This window comes from Mobula hypostoma, chromosome 10, assembly GCF_963921235.1.
Source record: "Mobula hypostoma chromosome 10, sMobHyp1.1, whole genome shotgun sequence".
Lineage (NCBI taxonomy): Eukaryota > Metazoa > Chordata > Chondrichthyes > Myliobatiformes > Myliobatidae > Mobula > Mobula hypostoma.
In genome coordinates, this window is record NC_086106.1 from 38,037,131 (window position 1) to 38,054,751 (window position 17,621).

A 17,621-nucleotide genomic window follows, 5' to 3' on the forward strand; every position below is an offset into this window, starting at 1 on the left:
CACCAGCAAATTTCTCCAAATGTACTGCGACAGGGTCCTGAGTGGCCCCTATGAACTGTGCTTTTGAAAAGAGAGAGACAGTTATTTAACACCGACATCTTGGGGGGGGGGGGAAAGAGGGAGGGAGAGAGAGAGAGAGAGAGAGAGAGAGAGAGAGAGAGAGAGACGAAGACTGCTCACAGTTTGTTTATACTTTCCCAAGAACATCGCCTGCTTGTACATTCTTACAGACAGAGAAGGGAGGAGCTGTTTGAATGACAGTTGGTACTCAGTACGGGGAGATAAATAGAAGGTCAGATGATAGACCTCAGACACATGATTTTGGGCACTGAATGAGCTTTGTTGTGCCCACAGAAAAAGTGGGTTTTGGAGGATCGATCAGTGGCTCTTGCCGTGTAAACAGGGCGTGACCGGTGGGGAGTTACTTGTGTGTCCAACCCTCACCTGGGTTGATAGCTCCACCACAGAACAGATCCCTTTGTTGTGATCATGGTCGGTGACTTCTAAAGGATTTCGGAGGACAACGGGAAGTTCGACGGTGTCAGCTCACCTGAAGACTCAAATCTCTCCCTCTCCATCACTACTCAACTCAATACCACGAACGGAACTGAACTTTATTCATCATCGTAAGACGACCTATTTACCCCTAGACTTGAAGAAGTTTAGTTTTCATATATTTCCACACTTACTGATATATAATCAATATTAATCTGTTTGATTTATCTGCATCTATATTACCGTACTGTGTAATTACTAATAAATACCATTAATTAATAGGAATACTGGACTCCAAGGTGTTCTCCATTTCTGCTGGTTCTTTAACCCGTCACGGAGTACGTGACAGTACTGTGGAGAGTATTCTGACTAGCTGCGTCACAGCCTGGTATCGAGAGGCCAACGCATGGGCTCAGACAAAGCTACAGAGGGTTGTAACTTGACCAGCTCCACTAGAGGCACAAGCCTCCCTTTATTGACGACAGCTTCAATAGGCGATGCTAATGAGGGAGGTGTCCATCAATAACAACCCTCACTATCCAGAACACACTCGCTTCCTTATTACTACCATCAGGGGCCTGAAGACACAGACTCAATGTTGCAGGAACAGCTTCGTCCTCTCCGCCATTAGCTTTGTCTGAATGGCACTGACTCACTATTTTGCTGTCTTTTTGCACACTAACTTTTGTTTAATATTTCTTATTGCAATGTAGTTTTTTGTGCACTATGCTGCTGCCACAAAACAACAAATTTCATGGCATATGCCAATGGTAATAAATCTGACTCTGATTCCTTCCTGAGGGGAGGTCAGGAGCCAGGGACGTATTAATAATGGGTGGAAAGTTTAGACAGGAATTGAGAATAAGCATATTTATTTAGCATTGCAGCACTGGGTACGTCTTCCCAGCCCTTCAAGCCACACTGCCCCAGCAACCCCACAACCCCAATGAGCCCCAACCTCACCGCGGGACAATTAATCTACCCGGTACATCTTCGGACTGTGGGAGGAAACAGATGACCTGGGGGAAACCCAAGCATTCCGCGGGGAGGACGTACACAGCCTCTCCACAGAACGGCACCGGAATCAAATTCCGGATTCCAGCACGCCCCGAGCTGGAATAATGTCGTGGTATCTGCTACGCTATCGTGGTGCACATGATGTTACTGCACTCGATCAGCTGGCACTCACTATCCAAAACGAGAGCAGAGGCAGCAAACCTCTACATATTGAAGAATTGCTCGTTTTTAACGACCCACAGGGCTGGGAAGTGGGATTAAGAGTGTGCTTGGCCAGAATCTACACGATGGACCAAATGCCCTCCTCCTTCTGTGCTGTAAGTATTTATGTTCCCCAAAGGAAAGACGAGGGAGTCACTGGGATGTGTTGCTGAGTGACACCATGGCCTTTACATCGCTCTTCCCTGTTTCTATTCAAACAAACAATTGCAGGTAGCAGGCCACTTGATATAGGGGAAGCTATGGGAGGTGCGCGAAACCACAGCGATATAGGGGAAGCTATGTAAGGTGCGCCAAAACACAGCGATATAGGGGAAGCTATGGGAGGTGTGCGAAACCACAGCCATATAGGGGAAGCTATGGGAGGTGCGCGAAAACACAGCGATAAGGGGAAGGTATGGGAGGTGTGCGAAAACACAGCGCTATAGTGGAATATATGAGAGGTGCGCCAAAACACAGCGATAAGGGGAAGGTATGGGAGATGTGCGAAAACACACCGATAAGGGGAAGGTATGGGAGATGTGCGAAAACACAGCGCTATAGTGGAATATATGAGAGGTGCGCGAAAACACGGTGATATAGGAGAAGCTATGGGAGATGTGCGAAAACACAGCCATATTTGGGAAGCTATGGGAGGTGTGCGAAAACACGGTGATATAGGAGAAGCTATGGGAGATGTGCGAAAACACAGCGATAAGGGGAAGGTATGGGAGATGTGCGAAAACACAGCGATACAGGGGAAGCTATGGGAGGTGCGCGAAAACACAGCGATAAGGGGAAGGTATGGGAGATGTGCGAAAACGCAGCGCTATAGTGGAATATATGAGAGGTGCGCGAAAACACAGCGCTATAGTGGAATATATGAGAGGTGCGCGAAAACACAGCCATATTTGGGAAGGTATGGAAGGTGTGCGAAAACACAGCGATAAGGGGAAGGTATGGGAGATGTGCGAAAACACAGCGCTATAGTGGAATATATGAGAGGTGCGCGAAAACACGGTGATATAGGAGAAGCTATGGGAGGTGCGCGAAAACACAGCGATACAGGGGAAGGAATGAGAGGTGCGCCAAAACACAGCCATATTTGGGAAGGTATGGAAGGTGTGCGAAAACACAGCGATAAGGGGAAGCTATGGGAGGTGTGCGAAAACACAGCGATACAGGGGAAGGAATGAGAGGTGCGCCAAAACACAGCCATATTTGGGAAGGTATGGAAGGTGTGCGAAAACACAGCGATAAGGGGAAGGTATGGGAGATGTGCGAAAACACAGCGCTATAGTGGAATATATGAGAGGTGCGCGAAAACACGGTGATATAGGATAAGCTATGGGAGGTGCGCGAAAACACAGCAATTTAGGGGAAGGTATGAGAGGGAAGCGAAAACACGGCAATACAGGGGAAGTTATGAGAGGTGAGCGAAAACACAGCACCTTTCGAGGTGCGCGAAATCACGGCGATATAGCGGAAGCTATATAGGGGAAGATATGAGATCTTTCGCTCATCTTCTCCATAGCTGTCACCTACCTGTCCCAACCTCCCTCCTTCTCCCCATCTCTCTGCCCCTCCAGTTCACTGGCTGACCAATGCAGAGAGATACAGCATGCGATCAGGCCATTTGGCCCACTGAATCCATGCACTCATTTACACTAATCCCACATTCCAAGAAATGTGTACTACTGCACTAATAACATTGTTTGATCAAACCCACTTGTACAGATTGTGCAAACAACAGGAATTCTGCAGATGCTGGAAATTCAAGCAACACACATCAAAGTTGCTGGTGAACGCAGCAGGCCAGGCAGCATCTCTAGGAAGAGGTACAGTCCTAGAGATGCTGCCTGGCCTGCTGCATTCACCAGCAACTTTGATGTGTGTTGTACAGATTGTGCACCCTTTTTAGTGAGTTCCTTTTTGTTCCTGTCATTTAAGAAAGGAATTATTAGCACTAGAAGCAAGAAATGATTCCCATGCCTGAGTCCTGGGGGGCTCTTTGAATTTTACTGCCCCTTCACTCCAAACATCTCAATTTCAACAACCTGTTCAACTTTTATTCAGATGTATGCTCAGTGCACGCTTTATTAGGTACAGGGGTGTAAGTCGTTGTGGCATTCCGCTGCCGTAGCTCACTCACTTCGAGGTTGAACGTGTTGTGCATTCAGAGGTGCTCTTCTGCCCTCCACTGTTGTAACGAGTGTTTCTTTGTGATACTAAAAGCAAGAAAATCTGCAGATACTGGAAATCCAAAGCAACACACGCAAAATGCTGGAGGAATTCAAAAGGTCAGGTAACATCCATGGAAGTGGACAGTCAATGTTTCATGCTGAGACCCTTCTTCAAGGAAACACTATTCTCTTTTCTCAGTTCCTTCGTCTCCACCACATCTGACCCAGGATGAGGCTTTCCTTTCCAGGATATCAGAGGAGTCCCCCTTCTTCAAAGACAAGGTTTCCCTTCCTCCACCATTAATGATGCCCCCACTGCATCTCCTCCATTTCCTGAACATCTGCACTCACCCCATCTTCCCATCACCTTAACAGGGATAGAGTTCACCTTGTCTGTACATATCACCACGTGAGCCTCTGAACCAACACACCATTCTCCACAACTTCCGCCACCTCCAAAAGGATCCTACCACCAAACACATCTTTACCTTCTCCCCACTCTCTGCTTTCCACAGGGATCGCACTCTCCCATTCCCATTCCCATTCAAACAAGTCGGTCCAGGGCTTCCTTTTCCGCTATGATGAGGCCACCCTCTGTGTGGAGGAGCAACATCTTACATTCTGTCTGGGTAACGTCCAACCTGAGGGCATGAGCATCCATTTCTCCTTCCACTGATAAAACATTTCCCTCCCCTGCCCCCTTCCTCTATTCCCAACTCTGGCTTCTTACCTCCCCCTGTGTACTCTCCTCCTTCCCTTTCTTGCACGGTACTCTCTCCTTTCCCATCAGATTCCTTCCTCTCTGGCCCTTCATCTGTCCTACCCACCCGGCTTCACCCATCATCTTCCAGCTACCTTCCTTCCCATTCCCCCACCTTTTTATTCTGCCGTCTTCCCCCTTCTTTCTCAATCCTGAAGAATGGTCCCCGTTTATTCATTTCCATGGATTCTGCCTGTTTGCTGAGCTCCTCCAGAATTTTGTATATTTATTTGAACTACTGTCACCCTGAAGCACTCTGGCCATTCTCCTCTGACTTCTCTCATTAACAAGGTATTTCTGACCCCAGAACTAATGCTCACTGAATACTTTTTGTTTCTCACACCATTCTCAGTAAGCTCCAGAGATTGTTGTGTGTGAAAATCCCAGATCACCAGTTTCTGAGATTCTCAAACCATCTCGTCTGGCACCAACAATCATTCCATGGTCAAAGTCACTTAAATCACATTTCTTCCCCATTCTGATGTTTGGTCAGAACACCAAATGAACCATTTGACCATGTCCGATTGATTTTCCCCATCTACCTGCATGTTGGAATGCCCAGTGACTATCATCATATTGCCTGTTTGACATGCGGTTTCTATCTCCCATTGCAAATTGTGGCCCACATGCTGGTTTGGAGGTTAGTATATAACTTCCATCAAGGTCTTTTTATCCTTGCAGTTTCTTAACTCTACCCACAACGATTCTACATCTTCTGATCCTATATCACCTCCTTCTACGGATTTGATTTCATTTTTTACCTACAGAGCCACACCACCCCCTCTGCCTACCTGCCTGCCCTTTTGATACAAGGTGTATCCTTGGATGTTAAGCTCCCAACTTCTTTCAGCCACAGACACGAGGAATTCTGCAGATGCTGGAAATTCAAGCAACACACATCAAAGTTGCTGGTGAACGCAGCAGGCCAGGCAGCATCTCTAGGAAGAGGTACAGTCGACGTTTCGGGCCGAGACCCTTCGTCAGGACTGAAACTTACCTTGCCAGACCTGTTGTTGCCAAAGCCTCTCTAATCTAACACTGATCCTCTCCAACAATAGCCACTCCACCAGTCCCTACTTTGTTTTTATTTGCTCCTGCTAATGAATTGGATTCGATTGGGCTCCCAGGAAAAGACAAATGCCTTATTCTAAAGGAAGGATGACACAAGCACGCTGACAAGGGAAGGTCAAAGTTACCATAAAAACAGGAGAGAGTGAATATAACAGAGCAACATATAGTGGGAGGGAAACTTTTAAAAACCAACAGAAGGCAACCAAAAAAAGCCACACAGATTAAAAAGATGAACATGATGCAAGCTGGCCAATAATACCAAAGAGGATACCAAAAGCTTTTTCACATATATAAAGAGTAAAAGAGAGGGAAGAATAGACAGACCATTGGAAAATGATGCTGGAGAGGTAGTAATGGGAGATCAGGAGGCAAGTGGTGAATAAGTATTTTGCACCAGTCTTCACTGTGGAAGATGCTAGCAGTATGCCAGATGTTCGAGAGTGTCAGGGCAGAAGTGGGTGAAGTTGCTATTATTAGGAAGAAGGTGTTAGGGAAGTTAAAAAGTCTTAAGGTACATAAGCCACCTGAACCAGATGGACTACACCCCAGGGTTCTGAAAGATGGAGCTGAAATGATTGTGGAGGCATTCGTAGTGGTTGTTCAGGAATCATGAGATTCTGACAAGGTTCATGGCAACTGGAAAATCGTAAATGTCACTTCACTCTTCACGAAGAGTGGCAGGCTTAATAAAGGAAGCAGCGCACACAAAATGCAGAATGAACTCAGCAGGCCAGGCTGCATCTATGGAAAAAGTACAGTCGACGTTTCAGGCTGAGACCCTTCGTCAGGAACGAAGATGCTGCCTGGCCTGCTGAGTTCCTCCAGCATTTTGTGTGTGTTGCTTCAATTTTCAGCAACTGCAGATTTTCTCTTGTTTGTGATAAGAAAGGAAATTATAGGCCAGTTAGCCTGACCTTGGGAAGATGTTGGAGTCGATTGTTAAGAATAAGGCACATGATAAAATAAGGCAAAGTCAGCATGGTTTCCTTAAGGAAATCTTGCCTGACAAACCTGTGGAATTCTTTGAATAAATAACAAGCAGGATAGACAAAGGAGAATAAGTGGATGGTGGTGCCCTTGGATATTCAGAACGTATTTGACAAGATGCCGCACATGAGACTGCTTAACAAGATAAGAGCCCATAATACTACAGGAAAGATTATAACATGGATAGAGAATTGGCTGATTGGCCGGAGGCAAAGGGTGGGAATAAGGGGAGCCTTTTCTGCTTGGCTGCCGGTGACTAGTGGTGCTCCGCAGGATCGGTGTTGGGACCACTTCTTTTTAAGTTACCCATCAGTGATTTGGATGGCTTTGTCACCAAGTCTACGGACGATATGAAGACAGGTGGAGGGGCGGGTAGTATTGAGGAAGTATTGGGGCTGCAGAAGGACAGACAGATTAGGAGAATAGGCAAAGAAGTGGCAGATGGAATACAATTTCAGGAAGTGTATGGTCATGCACTTTGACAGACAGAATAAAAGCATAGATTATTTTATAAATGGGTAGAAAATTCAAAAATCTGAGGTGCAAGGGGACTTGGGAGTCCTTGTGCAGGATTCTCTGAAGGTTAACTTGAAGGTCGAGTCAGTGGTGAGGAAGGCAAATGCAATGCTAGCAATCATTTCAAGAGGGCTAGAATATAAAAGCAAGGATGTAATGCTGAGGCTTTATAAGGCACAGTTTTGGGCCCCTCAGAGGAGGTTCATGAGAATGATTCCAGGAATGAAAGGGTTAATGTATGAGGAGCATTTGAAGGCAGCGGGCCTGTAATCACTGGAAGTTAGGAGAATGAGGGGGGCTCTCACTGAAATCTGTCGAACATTGAAAGGCCTGGATAGAATCGATGTGGAGAGGATGTTTCCTGTAGTGGAAGAGCGTAGGACCAGAGGGCACAGCCTCAGAATAGAGGAACATCCATTTAGAACAGAGAGAAGGAGGAATTTCTTTAGCCAGAAGGTGGTGGTTCTTTGGAAATCGTTGCCACAGACGGCTGTGAAGGCCAGGTGCTTGGGTGTATTTGACGCAGAGGCTGCTAGGTCCTTCATTAGTCGGGGTGTGAAGTGTTATGGGGAGAAAGCAGGAGAATGGGGTTGAGAGGGAAATGGATCAGCCATGATGTAATGGTGGAGCAGACTCGATGGGCTGAATGGCCTAATTCTGCTACTATCTCTTATGGTCTTATGTCTGGGTGCTCTTATGCATTGAGTGGTTGGTTGAGTAGATATTTGCATTAGCGAAGTGTACAGGAAACCTGGTGACACTCGCAGTCTGCCCCAGCACAATTGTCACTGATTTGATTTGATTTGATGCAAACGATACATTTCACTGGTTGGTTTGATGTTCATGTGGAAAATAAAACTAATGAGCTAAAGAAAGAGCTGTTTCTGCCACAGCAGGTTCTTGAACTGACCTGGCGACAGTCTATTTCCCCCTACTTGTCCCAATGTTGTTGTTCATTTTGCCATGTCAGTTATTATAATATGTTAATTTATGTCTAATGTATGATGTCAAGTTGATGTAATTTATGTTTGCTATGTTTTAGAATGTACTGTGCTGTTGTGGAAAAAGAGTAACTTTCATGCCATTTATACCCTGGGTATGCATGCATATGGCAATAAACTTGAACTCTTGAACTCTGAACCTTCCAAAGTCAAAAAAATTAAAGTTGATTTTGTTGCCTTATGTACAATATCAAGTTAAAGTTTAATTATTATTCAGCCATACACACATATATAGCTAAACGAAACAACAATCCTCCAGCAACAAGGCGTAAAGCACAGTAATCCGTATCTGTCCAGGTATAGTGAAGATCACACCTGCAGCAGCATTACCGTCACACAGCAACACAACACTCACAAAAAAACAGAGATTTAAATTATGCATGACTTCTTCAGCAAAGAACACAATTAAAACAACAACAGAAAAGTGTATTTTACTGGAGAGTGATCAAAGTGGTCATCGTGCTGCTAAACCGCAGTGATTAGGGGTCTGGCTCATTTGCTCATGATCCGAGTGATTGAAGGGAGGTAGCTGTTCTTGAACTTGATGGGCTGGCACTTCAGGCTTCTCTACCTCATGCACTACGGGAGTTGTGAGAAGACGGCATGGCCTGGATGGTAGGGGTTTTGTGGCCGTATCACGTAGCTACAGGAAATTTCATGTTAGTCGCTGATAGTGAATCTGATCCTGATGGGGAGGGTTGTATCCATGGTGCTTTGGGCTGCCCTTACATTCTGTTTGCCTGCCTGCGATGCACTTTCCCTGTGGCTGTCACATTACACCCCGCATCCTGTTTCCTTTGCCCTAGCTCCATGTATGGAATGACCTGTCTGGAAGGCACGCAAACAAAAGCGTTTCTCTGCAGCTCACTCTACGTGACACCGTAAGCCAGCACTAATACATTCCGACAAGCCAGGGAGAGGGTTGGTTTCCACAAGTAGTCTGAGTCGCCCAGCAGGGTTTAGTTTGGTGTGGCTTACCTCCAGGGTGCCTCTCTTGGCCGGGTTGAGCACGAGGAAGCGTTTGAGGATGTTCTCGCAGTCAGTGGACATGTAGAAGGGGACGCGGTACTTCCCCCGGAGCACCCGCTCCCTCAGCTCCTGAGGAGGTAACAGCAAGAGAGGCTGAACCCTCGACGTCAAAGGCAGCACAAGCAGCACGGGCTGCTCTGTGTGAGGGTCGTCAGGCGGCTGTTTGTGGGATCTTGCTTGGCATCTGACTGCATGCATCGGGACAGGGATCGCACTCCAGAAAGGAAGGTGAGAGGTGCAAAGGAAACGCAGACCCCTTCCCTCCTGCATCAGCCTCAGCAATGTGGGAATCAGCCCAGTTCCCAGCTCCATTACCCCAATAGTTAGATAGAGGGATAGGGACCGGATGTGGGCAATGAGTTGGCATGGATTTGATGGGCTGAAGAGCCTGTTTCTGTAATGAGTCTATGACACCAATGCACCCATTTATTGTAAGGCTTAGGACGTCGAGAGGATGTTACCTGTAAGTTCAGTAAATTTATTAGCAAAGAACACATAGGTCACCATTAACTTCTTGCAGGCATACTCAATAAATCCAATAACCATAATAGAATCAACTAATGAAAGTAACGTGCTATCAATACCAAAAGGGTGGACAATCAGTGTGCAAAAGACAACAAACTGAAAATACAAAGGAAAGGAAGTGGCAGTGTCTAAGGCCAGAAGGCATAGTCCAGAACGGAGATGAGGAGGAATTTCTTTAGCCAGAGGATGGTGAACCTTTGGTGTTCACAGCCACAGGCGGTTGTGGAGGCAAAGTCTTTGGGTATATTGAAAGTGGAGGTTGAAAGGTTCTTGATTAGTCAGGGCATCAAAGGAGTGAGTGTTGGCACATGGCCAAGTGGTTAAGGCGTCGGTCTAGTGATCTGAAGGTTGTGAGTTTGAGCCTTGGTTCAGGCAGCGTGTTGAGCACGGCACTTAACCACACATTGCTCTGCGACGACACTGGTGCCAAGCTGTATGGGCCCTAGTGCCTTTCCCTTGGACAACATCAGTGGCGTGGAGAGGGGAGACTTGCAGCATGGGCAACTACCGGTCTTTCATACAACCTTGCCAAGGCCTGTGCCCTGGAAACCTTCCAAGGTGCAAATCCATGGTCTCACGAGACTAACGGATGCCTATTTATTTTATTCGAAGGAGTGAGGTTGGGAGGGAAAATAAACCAGCCACAATAAAATGGCAGAGCAGACTTGATGGGCCAAATGGCCTAATTCTGCTCCTATCTTTATTTACCTGAATCTCATTATATTCTCCCCATGCTCCCATCAACTCCCCCCCCCCACAAACTCTACCCCTCACCTATGTGCTTAGGTAACTTACAGTGGCAGATTAATCGCACGTCTGGTGGACACCTCATGGGAAGAGACCGGAGCACTGGGAAAAACCCATGTGGTCTCAGAGAGAGCATGCACACTCCACACAGACAGTGCCAGAATGAGACAGAGCTGCTCTTTCTCCCTCCTCACCTCTCCTTCTATCCCTCACCCATTTCCTCTCTTTCCCCCCCCCCCCACCTCTATACTACCGGGCTTCCCACTTATCCCGGCTTTCTGGACAAGGCCGGTGGTGAGGGGGAGGTGCACACACTGAGGGAAGGGGGGCTAGAGGACCCTCGAACCCAAATGCCTGCCACACGGGCTCCATGTCCCACCTTCAGGTTCTGACCATCGAAGGGCAGCGATCCGCTGACCAGTGTGTAGAGGATGACCCCTAGGCTCCAGATATCCACCTCGGGACCGTCGTACTTCTTGCCCTGAAAGAGCTCGGGGGCAGCGTATGGGGGGCTCCCGCAGAAGGTGTCCAGCTTGCTGCCGTACTGAAACTCATTACTGAAGCCAAAGTCCGCGATCTTGATGTTGCAGTCAGCATCGAGGAGAAGGTTCTCGGCCTGGGCAGGGGTAGGGTCAAGGGAGGGGAGGAGAAGAGAGGGAGGGGAAAGAGAAGAGAGGGGAGGGGAAGGAGAGGAGAGGGGTGAGGGGAAGGAGAGGAGAGGGGTGAGGGGAGGAATAAGGGGAGGGGCAAGAGAGGGGGAAGACGGTTGATGGGAGGCATGGGAGGGGCAATGAGAGGGGATGGGGGAATGGGCAAGGGAGGGGAGGGGAGTGATGAGCAGGAGAAGTAAGGAGGGATTGAGGGAAGAGGGGAGGAGTGGAGAGGTATGAGGAGCAGGAGGTAAGATTGGAGGAGAGGAGAAGGGGTAGGAGGGAGGAGGGACAGGAGGAATGGGAAACAAATTAGCTTTAAATGTCCTCTCCTGATGAATTCCCACCTGAGACACTGTTGGCAAAGCCACAGCCACCCTGTGGGGTCCTGACTCGATCCCAGTCCCTGGTGACTTCATTCACAGTGATACAGTACAACAACATCTAACATTTCTATATCACCTCAAACAATGAACAAAAACAATCCAATCCTCACCACTTTGCTATAAGTCCGAGCATCACACACACAAAATGCCAGAGGAAGGTTTCCAGCATCTGCAGAATTTCTTGTGTCTAGGATTTGTCTTTGAGTCTGAACCTGGTCTCTGGGTACATGGGGAAAGGGGTGGCGGGGGGGGGGTTCAATTGATCACATTGAAAGAAGGTTGGAGAGGATTTGAGAAGCGATTACAGAGCTCAGCACAATGGGCCATTGGAGCAGTGGCAGAATCCGGGCAAAGTAGTTGTCCAGAACTGGTGAGGCCGTCACAAGATCTGTTCATTCACCCATCTGTCTAAGGGTTGCAGTGAGCTGGAGGTTACCGGGGCAGGGAGATATTTACCATCACCATCTGAGGTCACGTTTCCGACCCTGCAGGTAGCATAACGGTTAGTGCAATACCTCAGAGCTGCCGTGATCACCAGTTGGTGTTCGATTCGCGCTGCTGCTTGGAGGAGTTTGTATCCTCGGACTGTGCTGGTCCGAAATAATATATTCCACGGAACGCTTTGATGTACAAGTGAGAAATACACTAAGTGGAACCTTTATCAGGTACAGGAATGCACAGATGCTCTTCTGCACACCACTGTTGTAACTCGTGGTTATTTGAGTTAGTCAGCTTGAACCGGTCTGACCACTCTCCTCTGACCTCCCTCATTAACAAGGTGTTTTCTTTTTTTTTTGGTGTGTGCGCCTGCGTGCGTGTGCAATGTTGCGGGACGATATCTTTGTTCATGCCTTTACAAGGCGCGGAGCGAGAGAGAGAGACTGTGTGGTGCACCAATCCTCACACAGACATTTCGCAGTATTTTTCCCTTTATTTTACCAGGTCGAGTTGCGATCTCGGCATTCAACCTGGCACGGATGGAAAGCGTACTCGGGAGCGGCCCTGACTGGATTCGAACCCGAGAACCTTTGTTCCAAAGTTTGGCATTGATGTCATTGTGCCACCAGCCAGCCCAACAAGGTGTTTTCATACTGATGTTTTTTTGTTTTTTGCACCATTCTCTGTAAAGTCAAGAGCCTGTTGTGGGTGAGAACCCCAGGAAATCAGGAGTTTCTGAGATACTCAAACCTCTCCTTCTGGCACTAACAATCATTCCACAGTCAAAGTCACATTTCTTCCCCATTCTGACGTCTGGTCTGAGCAACAGCTGACCCTCTTGACCATGTCTGCATGCTTTTATGCATTGAGTTGCTGCTGCACGATTGGCTGATTAGATATTTGCATTAATGAGCAGACGTACCTAATAAAGTGGCCACTAAGCATAAAGCTACTTGTTAATCTTTTTTCTAAGGTTGTGTGGTTTCGTGTCCTGGGAGTGGGATGCCATTTTCTGTGCAGAGCATTAAGCCTAAAGAGGAAACCCCTAACCCTGCCATCAAAAGAGGGTGGGGGGGGGGGGGAGATTCTCTAAATCCTGCCTAATCCTGGCACCTTCGGCTACGTGCTCCAAAAAACTGCAAGACACTTTCACGCTCACGATGCTCCCTACGGGATCCTTCTGTGCACAACTGGGCCAGGAGCAGGAGGGCTCCGCTGGGTGCAAAGGGTATAGCATTGCTGGCCTGCATCTTGGTAAGAGGTCAGTGAACGCAGCAGGGGGGGCAAGGGGACCCCGGTGCCTACCTTCAGGTCCCGGTGCACAATGTTTCTCTGGTGGCAGTACTGCACTGCCGACACGATCTGCAAGAGAGGTCAGACAGCAATTAGAGTGTTACCCATCCCGTCCTGTCCCTGACACATCTCCCACAGCAACCTCAGAGCTTACCTGCACACATCTACCCACACCTGAGGGGGGAAAGGTGGGGGGGGAGGAGAGGTAAGGGGGGAGAGGAAAGAATGGAGGAGGGGAGATGGGGGGACGGGGAGGGGGAGAGAGGAGGGAGAGAGGAGGGAGAGAGGGGGAGGGGGGAGAGGAGAGAGGGGAGAGGGGAGAGGGGAGGGGGAGGGGGAGGGGGAGAGAGGGAGGGAGGGGGGAGGGGGAGGGGGAGGGGGAGGGGGAAGAGGGGGAGTGAAGGGGGAAGAGGGGGAGGGGGAGGGGGAGAGGGGGAGGGGGGAGGGGGAGGGGGAGAGGGGAGAGGGGAGAGGGGAGAGGGGAGAGGGGAGAGGGGAGAGGGGGAGAGAGGGAGAGGGGGAGAGGGGGAGAGAGGGAGAGGGGGAGAGAGGGAGGGGGAGAGAGGGAGGGAGGGGGAGGGGGAGAGGGAGGGGGAGAGGGAGGGGGAGAGGGAGGGGGAGAGGGAGGGGGAGGGGGAAGAGGGGGAGTGAAGGGGAAGAGGGGGAGTGAGGGGGAAGAGGGGGAGAGTGGGAGTGGGAGAGTGAGAGAAAGAGAGTCAGTGAGAAAGAGAGTGAGAGAGAGAGAGAGTGTGAGTGAGAGTGAGTGTGTGAGGAAGAGAGAGTGTGAGGAAGTGTGAGAGAGCAAGCGAGAGATAGCATGAGACAGTGAGAAAGATTGTGGGAGAGAGTGAGAGAGGAGTGAGAGAATGAGAGAGCATAACAGAGAGAGAGAGAAAGAATGGGAGAGAATTCAAGAGGGAATGTGAGAGAGAATGAGTGATGGAATGAGGTGAGACAGCGAGAGATAGGGAGAGATGGGGATGAAGGGGGAATTGGTAGGGAGAGAGCAGGGTATGGTGGAGAGTGAGTTAGGAATGGTTGGGAAGGGTGGGTTAGCTTGATGACTACAATGGGAAAGGAACATCAGACATTAACATTCAACAACAACCTTGGTGGTGAGCAGGTGTACCTGTCGGAACTTGGCCCTGGCCTCTTTCTCCTTCATCCTCCCATGAGACACAAGGTAGTCAAACACTTCACCTGGGAACAGGAAAACACACAGTTACTGTCCTCCATCTCCTTCCTAGTCAACAGTCCACAGCCAGAACCGGGTGCCACACTGACCACAGTGACAGCGGAGACTTCAGACGCTGCAATCTGCTGCAAGAGAACGCGTTGAGCAGCAACTGTGGGTGGAGGGAAGGAACTGTTGATATATCAGGTCTACAACTTCCACACCCCACAGATGCCGAGTTCTTCCAGCAGATTGTACACCAATCGTGACCCAGGAGAAAGGCCTGATGAACAACTGGACCAGCCTCAAATTTTTTGCTTCCCAACACTCTTGTCTGTATTGGCTGTGAAAATGTCGCAGGTAGGAAGCAGACCTCACTATTTCCTGGCTGAGCATTACCTAGCCTGGTAACCTTCTGGTGTAACACACACAAAATGCTGGAGGAACTCAGCAGGCCAGTGGCATCTACGGAGAGGAACAAACAGTCGATATTCTGGACCAAAGCCCCGCCAAGAACAAGCCGAAGCCCAGCTGCAGAAGAAAGAGGGTAGGGAATGGGGCTAGCAATCCATCCCATAAAAACCCAGAGCTTCAGAAAGGCCAACAGAAGCTCCACAGACATTCCTGGGAAAGGAAGGATCTTCATCTAGATGGACTATACCTGGGGACAACCTGAAAGACTGGCCCAGGACAGAGGGTTGCTGTCAGGAGCCAATGCACCTGTAGGGGTGATGTAGTTAAGTAAGTTTTGGGCCAAGACCTTTCATCAGGACAACCTACCAATTGGCCACGAGCAGGCAGAGCCTTCACAGAGATGAACAACAGCAGGATTCAGAGGGAGGGGAGTTACATCAGTGAAATCTCTTCAAATCCCCAGGATGGGGAATGGGGACCAAGTCTCCATGGTCTTTCTCTGCCCTCCTCCCATCGAATCCTGGCCCAGAGAGTGGGGATACTAGTGAGTGGGTGGGAAACGTTCCACAGCCTAACTGTGTGAAGAAAGACACCCTGGCAACAAGATCAAGGTCCAGCAAATATTTTATTTTCTTTAGCGATACAGCACAGTACCCCCCTAGTCCAGCGAGCCTGCCACCCACATGACCAATTACTAATCCATACGTCTTTGGAATTTGGGAGGAAACCAGAGCACCAGGAGAAAACCCACAGGGTCACAGGGAGAACGTAAAAACTCTTTGCCGGCAGCAGCAAAATTGAACCCAGGAGCCTGGTTCTGGAACAGTGTTACACTAACGTTATACTACCGGGGTCTTGATGCCCACTGACTCATGGGTCTTGGTCTGAATCAGTTTAGTTCTGCCCAATGCTACTTCACCTTCCTTCCCCACACCCTGCCGAACCCATTCCATCCCTTCTCCACCCTCACCCTCATTCCTTCCTCGACTCACCCACATCACCTGGGAACGGCTAGTGAAGGAGCCAGTGACTGTGGTACCCAACCCACCCAATGTCCAGGTCCAGAACTGAATTGAGACCTCCACCTTGTGCATTAGCACATGGCGACTCCCAAGGGCAATAGGCCTTGAGCTAAGGAACAGGAGCCTCAGTGGCAGCTGCCAATCGCCTTGGCACAGATGCTCAGCGCCCACAAGCAGACTTCCTTTTTTCTGCCACCTACAGAAGCAGATCACATTCTGATTGGTGGATAACATCTCCCTGGAAACCAGCTGACATCATCAGCTCATTTTCACATTTGATTACCAACCAACCATGTGTGGTGCCAGCAGCTAATTTACATAAATCCAAATATTCATATGGCTGTGATTTACGTTAAGCAAATTACTTAACTGCCAAATGAAGAGGGGTGTTATTGATTTGGTAAATAGGATCTAAAAGGGTCTGCAATGTCCTTAGCAAAAGGACAATTTAATACCAAAAGATATAGGCGCAGAATGAGACTATTTGGCTCATCTAGTCTGTGCTGTCAATCCATCATTGCTGACTTCTTTTTAGCTCCATTCTCCCACCTTCACCCCATGACCCTTAACCCCCCCCCACCCCCGCCAATAAAGAACATTTTAAGTACATCCAATGACTGGCTTCCACAGGCCTCTGTGCAACGAATTCCACAGATTCACCACCCTCAGGCTAAAGAAATTCCTACTCCTCTCAGTTTTAAAGGGCAATCCCTTTATTCTGATGTTGGGCCCTCATTTTCTTGACTCGCCTGCTCGTGGAAATGTCCTCGCCACATTCTTCTCTCTGCTCAGGCCTTTCAGTATATAGAACGTCTCACTCAGATTCTCCCCTCATCTTTCTGAACATTCGTGAGTACAGGCAGAGACATCAAACAATCCTCATATATCAATTCTTTCATGCTCAGAATCATTTTTGTAAACCGTCTCTGCTCTGGACCCACTCCAACGTCAGCACAAACTTCCCTAGATACTGGGCCCAAAGTTGCTCACAGTATTCCAAATGTGGTCTGATCAACTCAGCAGTACTGTGCTCTTATATTCTGGCCCTCCTCAAAGTGAATGTTAACATTGCCTTCATTATCACAGACTAATAATCTAAGGCAAGAGCCTAAAGCACCACAGAAGGCAACAAAAAAAGGTCATCATTCAGTTTAGGGAGCTATGCAGTCAGGATAAAGCTGTACAGCACCAGCAAACAAACGATCGAGCTGCAATTCCTACTCTTGTCTTTGAGGAGTTTGTATGAGCTCCCTGTGACTGTGTGGGTTTCCTCCGAGTGCTCTGGTCTCCTTCCTCGTACAGGTTAGGGTTAATAAGCTGAGGGCATGGCATGTAGGTGCCAGAAGCATAGCACCCAGCACATCCCCTTGGACTGTGTTCGTCAATGATGCAAACAACATATTTTCACTCTGTGTACATGCAACAAATAAAACTAATCTCTCATCTTTAAACCCAGGTGCCACTCCCTCTTCATGATTGCACTTGAGGTGTAGAGTTCAATGTTTAAAACAGATTTGGCAAGGTTATGGACAGGAAAAGATTAGAGGGATGTGAACAAAATGCAGGCAATTGGGACTTGCTCCGGCAGTCAGCATGAATGAGTTGTTTCCACGCTGCATAATCTGACTGTGATTAGTGGCTGGAAGGCTGAAGGATGTGCCAGGCAACCAATGGAGGGAGCTTGGGGGCGGGGTATTGCTCACGGGAGGTCACGT

General features: G+C 48.6%; 1 protein-coding gene across 6 annotated transcripts in view; it reads right to left on the minus strand.

The window, feature by feature from the left end:
- The window catches only part of LOC134352848 (MAP/microtubule affinity-regulating kinase 4-like), a 255,135-nt gene that overhangs the window by 87,208 nt on the left and 150,306 nt on the right, over positions 1–17,621 (minus strand). For all 6 annotated transcript variants that reach the window (XM_063060350.1, XM_063060355.1, XM_063060349.1 and 3 more), the window contains exons 6-9: positions 14,426–14,496; positions 13,309–13,365; positions 10,909–11,145; positions 9,207–9,326 (exon numbers count right to left, since the gene is read on the minus strand). In XM_063060350.1, the coding sequence (XP_062916420.1) occupies positions 9,207–9,326; positions 10,909–11,145; positions 13,309–13,365; positions 14,426–14,496 (485 nt within the window). The remainder of the gene's footprint in view (positions 1–9,206; positions 9,327–10,908; positions 11,146–13,308; positions 13,366–14,425; positions 14,497–17,621) is intronic.